Genomic DNA, 20,433 nt, shown 5'->3' with positions numbered 1-20,433 from the left:
TTATTGCCTGTAAAATCAAAGAGTATATTATTCTAAAATGTTTGTCGCCAATAATTTAGTTAAATAGTATACAATATAAGAACATTCAAATTCAAACATAATAATTTGTATAAAACAGTACTTTTTTTTGGACTGAATATATATAAAGGACCCAAATAATCTAAAATTTTGATTCATAAAGAGCTGGATTTGATAACCTTGGCGTTGGAATTGCAACAAGTGGATTCTTTAACTTCAAAACAATCCCAAACTTCTCTGAAAGATCTAACTTGTTACCCTCAGGCACTTTCCAGTCAAAAGAATGCAGGAGCGTGGCAATTGAATACAGCACCATCCTCTCGGCCATTGCTATCCCGGCACAGATTCTTCTGCCTGATCCGAAAGGAAAATAACTGAAGTCACTCCCACTAAAATCCCAATTGCTGTTCAAAAACCTGTCTGGGTTGAACTCCAATGGATTTTCCCAGATAGAAGGGTCCCTATGAATTGCCCAGGCGTTCACGAACACCCTTGAACCCTTAGGGATGACATAGCCGCCAACAGTGCAGGCTTCACTGGGGCAGTGAGGAACCAGGAGAGGTAGAGCTGGGTGCAAACGCAACGACTCTTTCATAATTGCAAGTAGATATGGTAATTTATGAATGTGGGATTCTTCCACAATGTTGTCTTTGCCAACTACTTCATCCAGTTCTTGCTGTGCTTTTCTCATGACTTCTGGTTTGTTGATGACTTCAGCCAGTGTAAACTCAATTGAGTTGGATGATGTGTCTGATCCTCCCACCACCATATCCTGTCCATATATTCCAATTATATATAATAGAACTAATAGATTAGGATGTCCATACCTCTCCAAATTTATGTGAAAACCACTAAAATTTGTATGGGCTTTGATATTCTCACAGCTATTATTTTAATTCTAGGTCTCATTCTTATTATTCAGTTGCATAACCAATTCCTTTTTTCAGTGGGTCAATTACTTATAATATATTTTTCATATTTCAAAATTTTATATATATATATATATTTACTTTTTTATATTAAAATCATGAAACATCAATTTTATAAAAAAAATTTAAAATTTCTAATATAAAATACACTAAACTTAAAACCCTTTTTTTTTTCTAATCTCTATAATAATTAAAATGGAAACATACAAAAGGGACTAGAAGCGTATTATTTTTCACAATACAAATTTTTTGTGGTTTTTATCTGATGTGATTTATCTTTTAATTTTATAAATAAATTTTTTGATAAGAGAAGGATCTAACATTGATTGTTTGGATTATCTGATATCCAAAAAAATTTCATTACTGTTTATAACATTTAATTAAATTTTTATATTGTAGTATTTTGTATAAATGTTGGGTAAATAATTGTTTCAGTAAATTTGAAGACAATTATATAGTCGTTAGATTTCGAGCACAGAATGTACTTTTCATTGCCATTTACTTTTTTTTTTTTTTTTTTCACAAAGGCTGGCTTTGCTCTGCCGTATCTATCGCTATCTATTTAAAAGTAAGTTAGTGTTTAGTTTTTTTAATAACTAACCAATATTCAATCGGGACAAAAAGAAAACCAATATTCAATAACAAATGAAATGGTCTATACGAGTTAACAACAAATACTACCCAAAAAAAATTCAGGCAAAAAAATAGTACCAAAAATAATCTGGGCAATTAATAGTACTAAAAATGTCAAAACTTTTTTTTTATGAGAAATAAAAAGGAAGATAAAAAAAACTCACCATTAGCAAGGCTTTGATATGGTTCATGGTCATTGGTGTTTTGGAATCTTCCTCATCCTTTAACTGGATTAGAAACTGTAAGAAGTCCTTGAATTCCCCTGCTGTGCCTGTGCTCCCACTTTCGCTTTCCATCTTCAACCTCTGATCAATTATTTTCTCAAATATTCCGTTCAACTTCTCCACCGGCTTTCCCATACGTTTGACTATACCTTGCAAATCAAGCGGTGCCAGGACTGGGAAAAAATCAGAAATATTGGGCAGACCCAAAAGCTCTGTTATTTCTGAGATGACGTGCCTGAACTCCGTGCCAAGGCTGGCCCTGGCATCCCCCTCAAACGTGCCACCCCATAACATATTGGTAATCACATTCAATATCGTTAAAAACATTTGCTCACCGACATTTACAGGCGATCCAGCCTTGCTATATATATAACCCACGGTTTCTCGTACTTCTCTACGACGAAGCATATATACTTTGTCCAAAGTGACATTGCTAAGCATCTTCAGTACACATACCTTTCTTAACATCCTCCACTCAGGACCATAGGGGTTCCAAGCTATGTCACGCCCGCCGGTTGCTAAGAGAGCAGCCACAGGCACGTCACGGTTGGCAAATGCGATGTCTTGGTCTTTAAGCACTTCTCGGGCCGTAGATGGGGAGGTCACCAGGATACCAATCCTGCTCCCAAGCTGGAGTTTCACAACTGGCCCGTAGGTGCGAGCTAGTACAGCGAAGTAGGAGTGAAGGTCAGGGTCAAGGAAGGGAAGGTTTCCCACCAAGGGGAGGCCTCGAGGGCCTGGCGGCGATGGGGGCTTCCCCTTATTGAACTTGACGAACATGCATGTATACCAAATAATTGCAAAAACACCAAAAAAAGTGAAAAAGAGGCGTGAGAAATCATCAATTCCGCTGGTATTCTTGTTTAACCATGACCATAAGTCGAAATGGAGAGAACCAGAGATGAGAGCCATGGTAGAGGGATAACTGGGTAGTGTGTATGAAAGTTCGTCGTATTTGTACTAAATATAATAATATAATATTCTTTCTCACTTTAATTCTGGACAAAAATGAGGCGTTGTGCTCGGTTGGAATATCGTGGAGGAATCTCTCGCTTTTCTTGCTTCTTTTATTAGTTTGTATATAATATACTTTTAATCGTAATAAAATCTAAGCCAAAATAATAAAAAAATTCTAAATTTTGTACTTGTATTATATTTAAATAAATTTTTAAATTTCATTTTATATTCAAATAAATATTTAACTTTTAATTTATATTTAAATAAATCTTTGATATAAATCAAATTTTTGTTCAATATAAAATTTACTTGAAAATAAATTAAAAAATAAAAAGTTATTTGAATATAAAAAATAAAAAATAATTTATTTATTTGACATGCATTTGTTCATTCAAAAACCATTTTCCTTATTATTTTAATTTCCTCTTTCACACCCACATGATGGTTGTGGCTAAAACTAGTTTAATCAATTGGAAATACATAATCAAAGGATTAATCAAATAATTAAAGGATTGAACCACCTTCCTAAGTGAAACCAATCACTCACCCCTTTATTTTTAATTATAAAATTAAGTATGACAGCAAAATTAAAGTAATCATATGTTTAGTAATTGGTAGGTTACATGTTTGGAAAATGCCAACAAAAAAAAAAAGTTCTAAGCTGTTCATTTTAAATTGTAATCATCAAACTTCTCTAAATCAAATTAGAAAATAGAAAAAGTTATTTATTTGAGATTTATGTTTACCCCTCTAAGTGTATAATAGTTCGATTTGGTTTAGTTATTTCAATTATTATGTAATATCATAAGTTTTTAAAATTTGATTTGAATTTGAATAAAATTTTTTTAAACTAATCCAATCATAATCGAATTCTATTAATTCGATTTAGTTTATTGAATTTTAAAAAATTATAATTTTAATATAAAATTTAATATATTTAAATAAATATAATAAAATTTTTTTTACTTGCGGCATCATACAAATATCATGCTAGTTAATATTAAAATTTCATAGTTTGTTAAAAAAAAACATGTAGATTTCATTTGGTTGATGCTTTTATTGTTTATTTTTTAGTATTTTAATTAAAGATAAAAAAACAAAATTAAAAAATAAAATGTAAAGAATGGAATAAATAACAAAAACTAAAAACGTAAAGGAACGGTGAATGGGCTGCAGAGTTCGGGTGGGCAGAGAATAGAATGAAAGGGTAAGCATTAATTTCAGTCATCATGCGAATTGCTTGTGATGCTTGTATATCAGACATGAAAAGAAGGAAACCATAAGTTATGCAGGGATGGGAAAGAGACAACTGAATAGGTGTTTGCTAGACTATAGGATGCTATCACGAATCAATTAGAAGGCCTGTGCTAGATTGCTGCGGGCTCAATGAATAAGGATCTATTGTTGGTTGAAATATTAACACCAATATATTAACTTGGGGGAGAGTAAAATTCAGTTAAAATCGAAAAAATAAAAAAAAATTAAAATTTTTGGATAAATTTATTCGGTTAATTCGTAATATATGAGTATCTCGATTATCTTCTCGATTTAAATGAGTAATCGATTTTTGGATTTAAACTTTAAAACTAAATAAACTGAAATATTCAATTTAATATAAAATAAATAATTAAAATAAAAAAAAATTATAATCACTCATTTTTTAGATTTTCTTTTTCCTTGTTGAACCTTAACCGCTTAACACTCTTAACATTTTCTTATCTCCCATTTTCCCTCACAGCCTCACTGTTGTATGATCTCCATCTTCTCCGCTAGATTTCTCACGATCTCCCTTCCCTGATCTGCCACACACTGATATCAAGTCTCAACATTTTGATCTACCGCACATCCTCTCCCTCTCCCTCTTGTCACTCAAATCTCACTCTCATCTCACAATCCCTTTTACCTTCATCTTGTGTGCTACCTGTCTTTGCTGCCACATCGCTCTGCACCTCTGCTTCATTCCTTCTTCAGTTCCTCTCGCAGAGTTGCAGTCCCTCAAGCTCTTTTTGCTTGTTGTCTCTCATTCTCTCACATAGCACGTTCACAAGTCAGACTAATCTTGCCTTCTCTTCAAGATTTCAACAGCATTGAGGTCACTACCATTTGAATAAATCTATTTGTCTGATAACGTCTTCATCTATCCAAAAATGATGGATTTCTAATTAATTTGTCATATCTCTTATTTCAAGTTGTTTTTAAGGTTAAGTTTTCAATTCTAAAATTGACACTGACCACCTACAGCCTCCTCATGACATTTCTCATTCTGAAATTTAGCACAAGTACTGATCTAAACCACCAAGTCTTGGTCTTCATTAAGAAATAGAATAGGGATTAACTTATGAATTAATAGATAATTTAAAAAATTGTTTAAAATCTATATGTCTCGCTCTCTTTTGCCATAATTATTAGTGCCGAGCTCCGACTTTCCTGTAAGTGCATAAGCGAAGAACAGTTAGAGGTAAAGACAGATGGTATTCCTTGCGTTTGCATTTCAATGCGTAAGTTAGTAAGATCAAGTCAGAAAAGAAGTGAAAAAATAGCAAGAGAAAAAGATGAATTAGATGAATTTGGCTTTATAGTACTCGAGTCTTCATATTTATAGGTATGCTGAGGGGGACAAAAAAGGGACAATTAGAATAGGGCTGAGCTGAGGTGACACTAACCATGTCAAACCGACCTGACATGTCGGGTCAGCATAAATGACCAAGATGCTCCCAATAGGCTGCTGAAGACTTTAAGAGGAAAAAAAACCACTATACCTTTTTTACCATTATATGCCTCGACACTCTATCTCCCCATCAAGTTGTTTGAGTATTAGATCACTAAATTTATTATCGATGTCTCTGGTGTGGGGAAAATGACTGTATATTTCATCAAAGGTCGATGTTGCAAGAGGAGGTCGATTTTGGATGATGACTAGCTTTAAGCCATGGTCCAACCTGACGGTTATTCGATCCTATGCGTGTGTTTCAAAATGAATGCCTAATCGATTTAAAAGTTACCAAAGTGATAATTGTCTGGGGTGATTCGAGATTATTGCCAAAGTTCGTTTAGTTGTGGTGAGACTTATATTTTCTTTCAAAAATTTAGACTTGAGCTTTTATTGTAAACCTTAAAAGTGAAATAGGCTCTCAGTTTACCCTTGATAGTTGTCTGGTTCAGTCAGTCTAATCTGAGATTCATCCAGTTAGGTTGATCTAATAGCATTAAATGAAAAGAGAGATAGTTTGAGTCAAAAGATTTAAAGTGAAAAGATGAAAAGATGTCTACCTGCCTGTAGTCTGACATATGGCATGGATCATGTCATTCTTTTTGCTTGCAGACATCTATATAAAGAGGCTGGTAAAGTTTCAGCTTTTCATCTTTCATTTTTTTTGCTCTCAATTTGACCTAAAATTTTTTATCTCAACAGCTTTCTTGCCTTCAAAGTTTTTTCTATACTAGCTTCGGTATGTATTTCTTATCATATCTTTTAGTATGAGTTTTAGAGGGGCTGAAAGCTATAAGATAGAGCCAAACTAAGGTAAACAAAAGTAACGTGATGATGACCTAATCTTTCCTATTATTGGAGGCTTCAAGTATACAAAGATGGCCTATTGGTTCAATCCGATGTTTGAAGAAAGGCAGTAGAGTAATGAAGAAAATGCTTGGGTAAGAGGCGAGCGAGTTCTTAGCATTGAAAAACTATATGCTTAGATCAACTTTAAACTTCAAAATTCACTTGCTTTCCCTATCTCTTACGTTAGTCCATTTCCTATGGCTGACCTTTATTCTTCTTCGGTCATTTTCCCTTCTAGGGTTCAATCTTCTTTACTTATTGCCATTCCTATTCGCCTTTTTCAATCAATTTTTCTTGACATCTCGTCATCTCTTAAGGGGTCTTCACCTCACCCTTTTTTATTTGAGATTGAGTTGATTTTATCAACTTTCTTCCTTGGGATCCATTTCTCACCCAAGAGTTAAACTTTTCTAACTAAGAGGTTCGGATGAGGGATAAAAGAAAGGGAGCACCTCGATTGAAGAAAATGACGGTGAGGGGGAGAGTTCTATAGAGTAGGACAAACTCGTCGAGGTCCCTATATATACTTAATGTGACTTTGGCATGATTTTCAAAGACATGATGAGTAACCTAAAGGGTAGAGCAAATCTCAAATACTATCCCAACATGTGCTCTGCTTATCATGTTCGAACTTTGGGTACCATTTTTTTTTCTAAAAAGAGGTATAGTATAATAATATCGAACTCCTTAGATCGGGTCACTGATAAACTAGAGCCATATCAGCTCTACATATATTGGGATTCATTTATGGCCAGTTTAAGGTTTCTACTTCATCCTTTTTTCATTTCAATTTTTAATTCTTAAAATTTGATCATCACTCAACTCACCTCAAATTTTGTTTGGTACATAGTCGCTTTTATTATTCTTTATCAATAGCTAAACATTAATCTTTCTCTCTTTCTATTCAAGAAGTTTTTCTCTTTTAAAAAATATCTTAGTGATAGTAAGTGATTTTATATCACAACTCAACCAAATAAAAAGATTTTCACTGATTACTTGAGCTCAATAAAAAATTCGAAGCTACTATTCCCATGCCTTGAGAAACAATATATTAGTAAATATGGTTAGCTTAAAGTTAAGGCTTCAAAAAAAAAAAGAATACTTGACTCCTTTATGGATGCATTGATGGCCTTTTCCATTCTTGATCTATTAGATTAAGATAAAATTTTAGATTTTACATATAGGAGAGAGCTCGTTATCGATGCTAAGGGGCTGACCTCCCTAAAAGTAATAAACATGACAAAATTTTAGGGTAGGTTTGAGGTAAACTCGTAAGTTTTGTTTTGAGTTAATTTTTTATCTAATTGTTAGCTCAGTTTTATAGATATGGCTAAAGTCGAGAAATTCGATGTCTTCTTATACCAACATGCCCTAAGGCCCAAAAAAGGAAAAAAAAAAGATCCAGGTTATGACTCGTCTCATAAGAGAGATAAAATGATCAGTACAGCTATACCTCTCACTCCCTCAAGTCAAAAATCAAAAGCCAGGGCAGGTCAGGACCTGTCCTCCATATTAGCACCAATACCACCCACTCTAGCCAAAAGAGCATAGGTGACCTTATCTCCAACCTCGATGTTACTAGGAGGTTCTGCAAGGTCGTGATTCTATTTTTTAATAAGTATATCATAACCTTAGCTCATTTTTTTTATTACTATTTTTGTTTTTATTCTTGTAAGTCAAAAGTTTTTCTATGTAGTCTAAAAAAAGTTTTTACCTCAACCTATGAAAAAAGCAGTCAGGCCCTCCATCATGCTTATTTTGCTATAGAGCATATGCTAAAAGTTGAGAAAGATATGGCTGCCTTTGCCAAATAGCATAAAAAGAGTTCAGAAAGCGTTGAACAATATCAAATCAAGCTTTAGCGTGTCTCATAAGAAAAAGACTGAGCTAAAAAAAAGGTAGATAAGATGATAACGAAGCTGAAGGTGATCTCAGTGAACAAAAACTCAGCTGAATTGAAGAAAAAATAGGCTAAGTTGAAACTAAATGATGCTTAGACCGAAATTACAAGGCTGAGGTTCAAGTTGAAGGCTTAGGATAAGAGGAAGGAAGAGCTGTAAATTAAGGCTATAAAAAAGTATAAAGCCTTCAATAAGTGTCTCCAAGTAAAGGTAGAATTCTCTAAGAAAAACATTCTTGGTGCCTTTTAGTTGGCCGATGATGAGGTACAGTTCAAATTCTCTTCTCTCAATCTTGACCTCTCTGATATTGACATCAATAATATCAAATCAAAACTTTGTCAGAATTAACCTAAGAAAGAGAAAAAAAATGAAGATGAGGCTTTAGAGGAAGAGCTGAAAGCTGTCATGGAGACAGAGAAAGAAGATGTAGAAGTCATCAAAGCTGAGGTTGTCTCTCATACTCCTACTGATGAAAGTACTCCTTCTGTAGCTATTATTGCTGATGAATGATTTTTGTAATTTTTTTTATTTTTGATTTTATAAACTTTTGATTTTGAGGTCAATTTTTTGTAAAAACCTATCATACTCCAACTAATATATTTTGTTATAATGAAATAAAAAGGAAAATTTTTTAAGTTTTAGTTTGGTTTTATCATTGTTTCTTTCTTACTGGCACGAGTTTGAGAACGGTTATCTAATCTAAAGGTGGATAATTGGATTGAATACTTACATGATTTCTTAGATCAAGTGAACATATAGGTAGAATTTCTTCAAATCACTTAAACATAAGTTTACCAAAGATAGTTCAATTCATGTGTTTGCATATAAAATAATACAAATGTAAGTTCAATTTGTACCAATCTATTAGTAATAGGTTTGATTTATATTTCACATACTTGGTGTGGCATGCCATTCACAAAACAATACAAGTGTAAGCTCGATTTATATTAAGCTACTGATAATAAACTTTTAAGTTGTTTGCATTTTACGTTTTTGGGATGATGTTGCTATTTATTTTTGTAATTTATAGGTCACATCATGGACGACCTCTTTAACAACATACGACCATTTCCACGTTGGGGCCAATTTGCTACCTCAATCATCTATCCCTAAAGTTTTAACTTTTCTGGATACTAGGTAGCCTTTCTTGATGTGTTTACACCAGATCCACTTATTATAATAATTAATTACCTTTTACTGGTAGGTTGCAATCTAAGTCAAGGCTATTTTTTTTGTTCTTCGACAAGGTCAAGGTCAGCTTTAAGCACTTCTTCATTTTTTTCTTTTGACGCTAATTCAACTCTTAAGCTTGACAAGCTGATCTCGATTAGCACTATGACCTCTATTCCAAATGCCAAATGAAAGGGGGTTTAATCAATAGGCACTTTAATAGTTATTCTCAAGGCCCACAAAACTCTCAGTAGTTTGTTAGCCCACTTTCTTTTGCTGCGTAAAGGTTTTTTTTTAGAGCTTCTAATATTATTTTATTCACAGCTTTGCATGCTCGTTGGACTAAAGGTGGGTAACTGACGTGAACCTAAGATTGATGTGAAGATTTGAACATCATTCCTTAAATCTCAGATTATCAAATTGTTTACCATTGTCCGTTGTTATAGATCGAGGTAATCCGAGTTTGCAGATTATGTTTTTTCACACAAACTTCTCAATTTGCATGTCCGTGGTGATGGTTAGGGCTTCAGCTTCTAACCACTTTGTGAAGTAATCTATTACCATTAAGATGAATCTCTTGAACCTATGGCCAGGGTAAATGTTTTGAAGACGTCTATTCCTCACTACATGAATGGTTATGAGCTAATGATAAGAGTGAGTTCGTTTGAGGAGAGATGTTACACATGGGTAAATCTTTGACATATGTCATATTTTTTTACTAGTTTGGTCGTATCCTTCCTGATAGTGGGCCAGTAATAGCCCTGCCTCAGCACTTTATAAGCCAAAAGTCAAGGTTTGAGGTGACTTCCATATAGTCCTTCATGGATTTCTCTTAGGATAGATTCTGCCTCTTTTTTATCAACACATCTCAAGTAGGGTAGGCTAAAGATCTCTTGTATAATTTTTCTTCGGTCATTGTGTACCAGGGGCCTCTCTCATCAGTGACTTAGCCTGAACTCTTTCATTAAAAAACACTCTCATGGTCAAGTATGATTTAATTAGCGTCATCCAAGTTTTTTTTTCTGTAACTTATCTCACGAGCTTGTCCTCGATGCTTTTATGCACTAGTTCCTTTACTAGAACTTGGTATGGGTTTCTCATTGCTGCTCTTAAAACCAACTTAGATAGGAAGTTTATTATTGAATTTTCTAACTTCGATAATTTTTTTCATCTCGATTTTCTTAAAGCCCGCTACTGAGGCTAATGTTTTATCGAGATACTTTAAGATTCTATCTTTTCGAGCTCTGAACTTTTCATTTAGCTTATTGACCACCAGTTAGGAGTCGTTATAAACAGTTATATGTTGAACATTCAGCTTGGTTACCAACCTTAGGTCAGCTATCAATGCCTCATATTTTTAGCTTCATTGTTAGATGCCTTAAACTTGAATCTCAAGGTGTATGGGTACTATAGCCCTTTCGAACTGATCAGAATGAGGTTAGTTTCTCCATCCTGGCTTGTAACAAATCCATCAATATAGAGCTTCCAATCATCTTTATCCAAATTTTTTTTTAGGTTGTCTTTTCAATTGTATCGATATGGGTTGTATTATGAAGTCTGCTAGCACCTATGATTTTAATGTCAATCTAAGTAAAAAGTATATATCAAATTTACTAAGCTCTATTGCCCTTTGATTAGCCTTTTCGATATTTCAGGCTTTTATAAGACTTGCCTCGATGGCTAATAAGTCAGGACATAGATTGTGTAGGCATGAAAGTACAACTTGAGTTTTTTAGCTAAGATGACTATAACATAGGTCAATCTCTCTATACTACTATAGTTAACTCCAGACCCTGTCAATACTTTGTTTATAAAATAAACTAGTTGTTGTTTCTCCTTTTCTTTTAAGACTATAATCGAGTTGACAACCCGATCTGTGCTAATCAAGTTGGTCTGATGATCACCGGTTTCTGGAAATCTTTGTCGGAAACTGGGCAGGTCGTCGAAAACTTCAATGTTGGTCAGAATTTTCGTCGAAAAATTCAAACTTCACCGAAAAATTCAACCGGAATCTGAAATTTTTCAAAAATTTCCAGAAAAAAAAATTTCAAAAAAGTCCAAAAAAAATTTCTGATGATTTCTAGAACTTTCGTAAACCTTTTCTTAGCCTTCTATACTCTTCTCTATGCCTTTTCCTCTCAAATCAGTAGCTCTGGCTCACTGTTTTCTTTTTGTTCATTTTGTTACAGGAAAGTCCCTTTTATAGGGATTGATCAGGAGTTTTTGATCAATCCCAATTCTTCTTTGGACGGGGATTCAATCTTTGAATCCAATCTGGACTCTTCTGATTGAATCCCCATTCCCAGTAGGATTCTTCAGCTTCAATCTCAACCTTTCAAAAAAGGAAAAAAAAAATAATAATAATCGGATAATAAAAAAAATGAGATAAATGAATAAAATAAAATTGACAGATAGTTAAAAAAAATAAATAAAATAAAATAAGATAAATCCAAAAATATATTACAAAACAAAAAAAAATAATAATAAATATATCTATATAAATAAAATACATATAAATCTATTCTAAATAAAAATAATAAATAAATACAGATATACATATATTAATACATAATAATAATAATAAAATACATAAAATACAAAAAAAAGAAAAAAATAATAATAAAAATAATACCAGATAGAAATTGAAATGGTTTTACCCATTTGGGCCAGGCCCAATTGATCTGGGCCAGGCCCAATTGATCTGGGCCTGGACCCAATTGGGTGTCTACAGTGTGGGACTTGCACTTGACAGTAACATGTAAAGCCTTAACACTAGGCCCGTGGCCGTCTAGCAATGAACTCCGACCACCATTGACTGTGACGAAAAATTTTAAAAAATACCCACAAACTCCTCTCGACCCCCTGAACACAGATCTGACCTTCTTTTCACCAAAAAGTATCCCAAAATCCCTAGATCTGCTGGTGAAATTTCGGTGAAAGTATTTTTTTTATTCTGACTCTTTTTTTTTTTAAACCGACTTTTGTTTTTCTTCTTCATGCAGGAAGCTCGACGCTGGGTTCCTTCCTACGGGGAGGACTGTTTGATTTTTTTTTGGCAGAATCTCTCCCTTCTTCTCTGTCTATTTTTTGGTTTGGCTAGGAACTCTATTTATACAGCTCCGGTCATGATTGTGTTTGAGGGAAGGCCATAAGGCTCAGTATGGGGTGTAAGCACGAGCCCACCCCATACCGAGCCCCATGCCTCTTTTATTTTTTTGGCAACATCTGACAGTGATAAGGTTAGGTAATCAGAGGAGTGGGAGGTAGGATATGGTGATGGATGGGTGGTAGGGTATGGTGGCAGTGGTGCCAGGGAAGGCACCACTGCCATCATCGATTTTTTTTCTGTTCTTTTTTTTTTTGTATTTTGTATTATTTTTTATATTTTATATTTTTTTTGTATTTCATATTTTATATTTTTTTGTATTTTATATTTTATATTTTTTTCTGGACAAATTTGATGTCCACACCTATGAAAACTATTTAACTCAATTATATAATACTATTTTCATTTGAAAAATGACAACATTATGTGTTTGTATTTATTTGATATTTAAAATTTCAATGTATCTAATATTATAAGTTTTTATTATATTTATGTTAATTTTTATTTAAATTTTTTATATATTTGATATCGTAAGAAATATTTTAAATTCTTTTATTAAAAGTCTTTTTTGCAGTAAAAACCATTATCTTTGCATTAAATAAAAAATTTTAAGTAAATATATTATATAATAAATTTTCTGCCACCAGCAAAAATTTCTGGATCCGTCCCTAATTTAGGCATTGCCATTGAAATGGAATATTACTATAATTTTGTAGCAGACCACTAATATACGCAGAGACTACATATATTTGAAAGCTGAAAACAAGCCAAAGTAGAATGGCACTTTGAGAGCATTATTTGGAGTTATTAGAAGGGTGAGACATGAGTGGGCGAGTGAAAGAGATTGTGTGTAAAAAGGAGATGATGGCATACATATACGCTTTGACAACAACTATAATTCGGGCATTGCTATTGAAATGGGTATTTCGATTTATCAATGTTATCGTGGATGCAAACAAGAAGCAAATAACACGAGTCACATATTCTATTAGAAATTATAACTATTGACCACATAAAACCACATCCCGCCTGGTTTTTATATGGTTATGCTATATATCTAATACCCAGAGTCCTAGGCCACAGAATCATGCTGCCTAGGGTTGCTTGAGACCCTCGTTCCCGATCTAGTAACCTGCCTACAGCAACACGCCAGTCGACTGACTCAATGACATGTATCAATATATTTCATTTTATTTAACGACTTTAATTGGTTGCATGGCACTTTTGCCTTAATATAAAAGAGATACAATAGTAGTATAGTACCAGTACATTATAGCTGTTTCTTTCCGTAGAGCTCAAGATTAGGTAACCTTGGAGTCGGAATCAGAAGTAAAGGCTTCTTTTTCTTCACAACAATTCCAAATTTGCTGGACAGGTCATGGTCTGTGCCCTGGGGCAATTTCCAGTCAAACGAATGCAGCAATGAGGCCAATATGAAATATAGCATCTTCTCCCCCAGGGTAAGTCCTGGACACTTTCTCCTTCCAGAGCCAAATGGCATGTACCGGAAATCACTTCCATAATAATCAAACTTGTCAGGATCATTCAGGAACCTGTCAGGCTGAAATTCTAAAGGATTGTCCCAAATATGGGGGTCCCTGTGAATGGACCAAATATTTAAGAAGACGCTGCTGCCCATTGGTATGGTATAGCCACCAACAGTGATTGATTTTCCAGAACAACGGGGAACAAGGAGGGGAAGGGCTGGGTGCAATCGGAAGGTTTCCTTTATCACCGCATTTAGGTATCTTAAATTAGGCAAGTGAAACTCCTCAACGGTTCTGTCTAGTCCAACAACATCAGTTAATTCTTTCTTCACTTTTTCCATTATTTCTGTATGTTGTATTAGCTCTGCCATTGTCCACTCTACCATAGTTGATGTAGTATCCGTTCCACCAACCACAATGTCCTAGCTAAAAATTATTAGCACCAATTACCCAAATCAGAACCCAAAACATAAAGTAGGAAAATTGAGGTATGCTAAAAAAATTAAAAAAAAAAAAATCTTACCATGAGCATACCCTTGACTTGATTCATTGTAATAGATGATGCGCTATGTTCATTCTTGTTGAGTTCCAAGAGCATCTGCAAGAAGTCTGATTTTTGTTCACTCTTTCTATCAACTTTATCCTTCTCGGTGGCCACGTTCGTTCTTAGTTCAATTACAGAATCCAAAAGTTGATTGAACAAATGAATGACTTTCTTTACTCCTCTCTCAATACCTTGTATGTCAAACCGTGCAATCGCGGGGAAAATATCAGAAACGTTTGGTTTTCCCAATAAGATCATTAATTCTGAAGAAATCTCTTTGAAGTGCCCCTCAATCGTAGCCCGTTTCTCTCCTCCAAGTTTTCCTCCCCACACCATGCTGGTGACCGCATTGATTGCCGTTAAGTATGACAATTCACCAACATCAATTGGCTCGCCAACGTTTTTATAGACTTCCCCAATGGTATTCATTACTTGTTCTTTTCTTAGACCATAAAAGGCATTAAGGCTACCGCTGCTAAGCATCTCGCTTGCAAGAATTTTTCGCTTCTTTTTCCAGGTGGGACTGCTGTAGGAGTCAAATGCAATATCATTGCAGCCAAAGGTACAAACCTGTGCAGCAATGGGAGGATCCCGCTCAGAAAATGTTATGTCATGGTCGCGAACCACTTCTTTTGCTAGCGATGGTGAGGTAATTACCACGCATAGTTTGTTTCCCAGCCAAAGTTTGAAGATTGGACCGTAGACTCCAGCCAATTCTGTAAAGACCAGGTGAAGATTGTCAGTTCCAAGAAATGGAAGATATCCCACTATCGGCAAGCCACGGGGGCCAGGCGGCAACGGAGCAATTGGCTTGTTTGACTTCCTATTAGTCCAGAGGTACCACAATGAGATCACTAACATTGCAATCAGAAATGAGAAAACTGCTCGAAACGGTCCATCTTTCTGGGTGCTGCCATCCAACAGCCATGAATACAATGTGTATGGTGTCAGCCACATTATTCTAGGAGCAACAAAAGAAAAGGAGAAATTATAAGCTAAAATGGCTTTCTTTTCTTTTTTTTTTTTGGCCAAAATGCGTAAGTACTAAGCATTATTTGTAGCAGTAGGAGATTCAACTTGGGGACAAAAGCAACTTTGAAAGAACTCAACCCGTGAGACTGGTTATTGTAGAAAATTAGTATTAGAAATATGTGTTTCAATGTAAACCTAATAATGGTAATAGGATGAAGTATAGTGCAAAAAGAAAATTATTATTAAAGATATTATATTAAAATTTATGTATAATAGAATTTATAGTCTAAATTTGATATTTATAAAATTAATAAATATTTAAAAATTATCAAAATTATTTTATATCAAATAATAAGATTAAAGTTTGTATATAATAAAAATTTTAGTATATTTGATATTTATGGAATTAATGAATTATTAAAGTATTTTTATATCATATAATAATTTTGTTTATATATAATTAAATTAATAAAAATGATTGTAATATATCAAATAATTGTTTTAAATTAATAAATTAGTAAAAACTTTTTTGGCCAAAATAATAAACAATTAAAACTTGAATAAATATATAAACAAATAATAATTTAATAATTTAGTTATTAATTAGTTTATTATATAATTATGAAATTTTATTTATTTATATTAGGGTTATTTTGAACGTTTAAATAAAAAAAATAAAAAAGGTAAGTGACAGGAATATTTTCGTCTTTGTAGTGAAATTCGATTGGTAAAAAGAGCAAAAAAAAAAAAAAGAAAAGTAGGGGTAATTATGGGAGAAGACGAGAAGCGAGCCCGGTGGAGATGCAAAATTTTCACTGAACACATGAAGGCTCGAGTCTATATTTCAACTCCAGTGCATTTACAATACACTAATTACGTTTGTATCCAAAGGGAGCCAAAAGCAACTACGAAGTAACCACGATTTACCAATGTGGTTGGAATGTAGGCTCATGCTATGCATATAAATCGCGCGGATGCTTTAATCGGTACTGTTGCTACAGGTTGATATTTTTCTTTGTGTTTTTCAATGTTTTTTATTTTTTGTTTTTATTTAATCTAGGCCATCCTCTTTCCCCTTTCACAAAGCCAAAGTTTTGAACAGACCAAGTGCTTGTTGGTATTCTTGATTAAAAGGACAAATTAAGCTAAGATGGAAGCATGCATGTGATTGCCACAATACTGATGAACATCTAAAAAAAGTTGTGTAAAAACTAAGCTCCAAAACAGAATTATGAGTTTTGGGCTTTTGCCAATGGCCAAGCATAGTCTTACATTTAAATTTTAAATATTTGATATAAATGTTTTTTTTTTTTAGGAATAACTCACATTGATACTTTTCCTCTACCCCGTGGTCTCCGTCGTATATTTAAACTCTAAAGTCAAGTCTCTGTCCACTTTTCTCTTGAAAAAAAAAAAAAGGGAAGTTTTAAAAACATAAAACTCTAATATGTACGGAGTGATTAAAAAATTAATATTGTCTCCCCCAACAATAGAATGCCTTTGTAGAAAATTTGTTTGCAACTCACCACATAAATCTTATTGTCAAAACAACAATTTCTTTGAAAAATGTTAAATTATTTGATGGTCTGATTATAAAAAAAAATTAGATGAAAAAAATTATTTCATTTCAAAACAGGGCATACCGCTATCTAAACGTAGTCGTACTATCGAAAGATGGAACGAAATAAAACTATTGATTTTTTCTTCTTGTTTAGGTTCAAAGGAGCCAATAGCTTTGGGGTCATCTCATTAGCTTTACTTCTTCCCAAAGAGGGCAGTATCGAAAAATTTTTGTCTTTTTTTGTATGTAAGACTTACATAATACTTAGGGTATGTCACGATTTTTTTAAAATTTTTTCCATTCTTTTGTTTTTATATATTTAATAAATAATCTGTCAGATTTTAAATTTTTTTAAGAGCTACCCTAAACAAAAACTAAAAAAAATCCTATATATAAGTGCATTAAAAATATCCTATATATAAATCATACATGCAAATGTTACTATTCATATTCATCATGTCAAAAATTTTTCCATTTTCATCTTTTTCTTTTAGTGTCATTTTTTTTCAACTTTTTAATTTTTTATAAAATAAATTCTTAACTTTTTTAATTATTTTTTGACCCACAGCTTTATTATTTTTTCATGGACTTTTTTGTTTTAGTTTTTTTTTTAATTTTTATTTTTTGTTTGGGTGCCACATGTCATTTTTTTTGTATTTTACCTTTTATATTTAATAAATATTTTTTTGGGGTTCCCTTTATATCAATTTTTTCTTTTTTTTTCTATTTTTAAAACAGTTAATAAATATATATATATATATATATTTATGTGTAGAACTTATTTAATATCAATGGTATGTTATGTGTTTTTTTTTTTTTTCGTTTTTAACATTTTTTTTTTATTTTATATATTTAATAACTAATATTTTAGATTTCATTTTTTTGTGGGAGTCACATTATATCAAGGATTATCACATGTTAAGCCATTTGATTTCTTTTTTTATTTATTTTATTGCTATTTACATTTTCTTTTTTCATTTATAACTTAAAAAAAAATTTTAAATATTTTAAAATTTTCACATGTTAGGCTCATTTGATATTATAATAATAACAAACTAAATCTTATATCTCATATCTTTGGAATTAGCCATATGAAAGGTTAAAAAAAGAATTATATTATGTCGTAATTTTTAATTTTTTTGCGCCACTCATGTATATAAAAAATAAATTTTTTATCTATTTCTTTAATCTTAATATCATTTTTTATTACTTTCATAGATTTTATAGTCTACTTCTAGAAGTTTTGGTATCTCTCAAATTCAAAAACTCATTTCTCCTAACTGTATATAGATAGGCCTCCGTTTCATATGTCCAAACTATCTCAAAAGGTTTTCTCACATCCTTTCCTCAATTTGTACTACTCCTAATTTTATTGAAATTTTTTCATTTTTGATTTTCTTTTCTAATCTTATTACACATCCATTTAAACATTCTCATATTAGTTGTCATAACGTCTAGATCCGGGGATCTATCGCTAGACATTGACTTTTAGGGAGTCGCCACCAATCTTTTTTGTCTAGGTGCGATTGGCCACCTAAAGAATCTGTCCTTTTAGGGAACACCTAAGTTTAAGGGTCCCTAGAAGAATAGGTTCAGGTCTGCTAACCAGAACAGGGTTCGGGAGTTCGGTTACGTGTGAGGAAGGTTATAGCACCCTCACAACGCCCATCAAAAGATGGTACCAGCTTAAATTTGTGTTATCCAAAAGCCTTAAAATTTTATCAAGTAATTAATTATTAGAAATTATTCTCAATTGACTCTAATACTTTTAGCAGAAAATTGAAAAAATTTCCTCACCTCAAGAGTATGCAAGAAAAACTACTGTTTCACTTGCAGAGGCTCCGTCGTCGGATTATTTAAAGAAAAATCAAGATCAAAATCAGAATATAAGAAAAGAAGGATTTTTTTTGTTCAGGAAAAATTGATACTTTCAACTTTTCCCCAAAAATATTTTTTGGAAATTTATTTTTCTTTTAAGGAAAATTGATACTTTCAACTTTTCCCAAAAAATATTTTTTGGAAATTTATTTCTAAGGAAAATTGATACTTTCAACTTTTCCCTAAAAATATATTTTTTTGGAATTTTTTTATTTTTATTTAAAGAAAATAAAATAATTAAAAATAAATAAAAAGAATATTACATAAACCTAATCTAATAAATAAAAAATAAAATAAACAAATAAACAAAGAAATAAAAAAAAAAAAAAACCTGAAGCGGCTCGGATCGCGGCTCGACTCGGCTCGGTTCAAGGAAGAGAAAACGGCTCGGGGGGAGCGGCTTGGCGACTTGGCTCGGCTCGGCTCGGCTCGGAGGGGGCTGGCACGCGCGGGTCAGAAAGCGGGTCGACGCTCGGGTCGGGTCGGGTTCGGCAAAACGCGCGGATCCTCTAGGTTACTTAAGGCCAAAACGACGTCGTTTTGGGAGGGTATAAAAGGCACCTTCCTCCGTTTTTCGGCAGAACGCTCCTCCCCCTCTCTCTCTCTTCTTCCTTTTTCTCTCCCTTCTCTCTAGAAACTGAAGAACACCGGTGCCGGATTCTGGAAATTTTCGTCGGAATCTGGAAATTTCACCGGAAGATCGCCGGTTTCTGGGATTCTTCGCCGGAAACTGGACTGGTCACCGGAAACTTCAATGTTCGCCGGAATTGTTGTCGGAAAATTCAAATTTCGTCGGAATTTTCGCCGGATTCTGGAAATTTCCCAAAAATTTCCAGAAAAAATTTTCGCCAAAAAATCTCTAAAAATTTTTTCTCACTCCCAGAACACTCCTAAACTTTTCCTAGCTTCCTATACGCCTCCTTTTCTCTTAAATCAGTAGCTTTGCTTACTGTTTTCTGTGTGTTTTGCATTATGTTCCAGAGTCCCTTTTATAGGGATTGATCAGGAGTTTCTGATCAAACCCAATTCCCCTTTGGACGGGAATTCAATCTTTGAATCCAGTCTGGACTCTTCTGATTGAATTCCCACTCCCAGTGGGATTCTTCAACTTTCAATCCTAGCCCTCCAAAATAAAAATAAAATAAAATAAAAAACTAGATAATTAGAGAAGATAAATCAACAGATATTATAGGATAAATAAAATAATAATAAAAAAATATATATCAGATATATAATTAGATAAATAAAAATACAAAAATGAATAAAACAAAAAAAGATAAAATATATATATATACATAAATAATAAAATACACATAAATATTAACAAAAAATAAATAAATAAATATATACATATATTAATACATAATAATAATAATAAATAATACAATACATAAAATACAAAAGAAGAAGAAAAGAAAAAAAAATACAAGATAAAATTGAATTGGGCTTATCCACTTGGGCCAGGCCCAATTGATCTGGGCCGGACCCAATTGG

At 33.0% G+C, this 20,433-nt stretch overlaps 2 protein-coding genes across 2 annotated transcripts; both read right to left on the bottom strand.

The window, feature by feature from the left end:
- Window positions 1–2,742, bottom strand: LOC149515985 (cytochrome P450 monooxygenase 76AD131-like). The gene is made up of 2 exons (XM_089767679.1): window positions 1,745–2,742; window positions 1–790 (listed from the first exon to the last, which is right to left on the bottom strand). The coding sequence occupies exons 1-2, from the start codon at window positions 2,714–2,716 to the stop codon at window positions 161–163; spliced, it is 1,602 nt and encodes a 533-aa protein (XP_089623805.1). The 5' UTR covers window positions 2,717–2,742; the 3' UTR covers window positions 1–160.
- Window positions 2,743–13,465: 10,723 nt separating this feature from the next.
- LOC111291126 (flavonoid 3'-monooxygenase CYP75B137-like) lies at window positions 13,466–15,537 on the bottom strand. The gene is made up of 2 exons (XM_022882719.2): window positions 14,508–15,537; window positions 13,466–14,406 (listed from the first exon to the last, which is right to left on the bottom strand). The coding sequence occupies exons 1-2, from the start codon at window positions 15,483–15,485 to the stop codon at window positions 13,768–13,770; spliced, it is 1,617 nt and encodes a 538-aa protein (XP_022738454.2). The 5' UTR covers window positions 15,486–15,537; the 3' UTR covers window positions 13,466–13,767.
- Window positions 15,538–20,433: the final 4,896 nt, after the last annotated feature.

This window comes from Durio zibethinus, chromosome 11, assembly GCF_047325235.1.
Source record: "Durio zibethinus cultivar Kanyao isolate XHJ-2024 chromosome 11, ASM4732523v1, whole genome shotgun sequence".
Lineage (NCBI taxonomy): Eukaryota > Viridiplantae > Streptophyta > Magnoliopsida > Malvales > Malvaceae > Durio > Durio zibethinus.
This window is presented reverse-complemented; position numbering and strand designations above follow the sequence as displayed.

What these genes read in the sequence shown, in the direction of transcription:
- LOC149515985 (XM_089767679.1), bottom strand. Translation starts at nt 2,716, where the DNA reads ATGGCTCTCATCTCTGGTTCTCTCCATTTCGACTTATGGTCATGGTTA. An exon ending in ATATCAAAGCCTTGCTAATG is followed by an intron (nt 791 to 1,744) that starts GTGAGTTTTTTT and finishes ATATATGGACAG; the next exon opens with GATATGGTGGTGGGAGGATC.
- LOC111291126 (XM_022882719.2), bottom strand. Translation starts at nt 15,485, where the DNA reads ATGTGGCTGACACCATACACATTGTATTCATGGCTGTTGGATGGCAGC. An exon ending in AAGTCAAGGGTATGCTCATG is followed by an intron (nt 14,407 to 14,507) that starts GTAAGATTTTTT and finishes ATTTTTAGCTAG; the next exon opens with GACATTGTGGTTGGTGGAAC.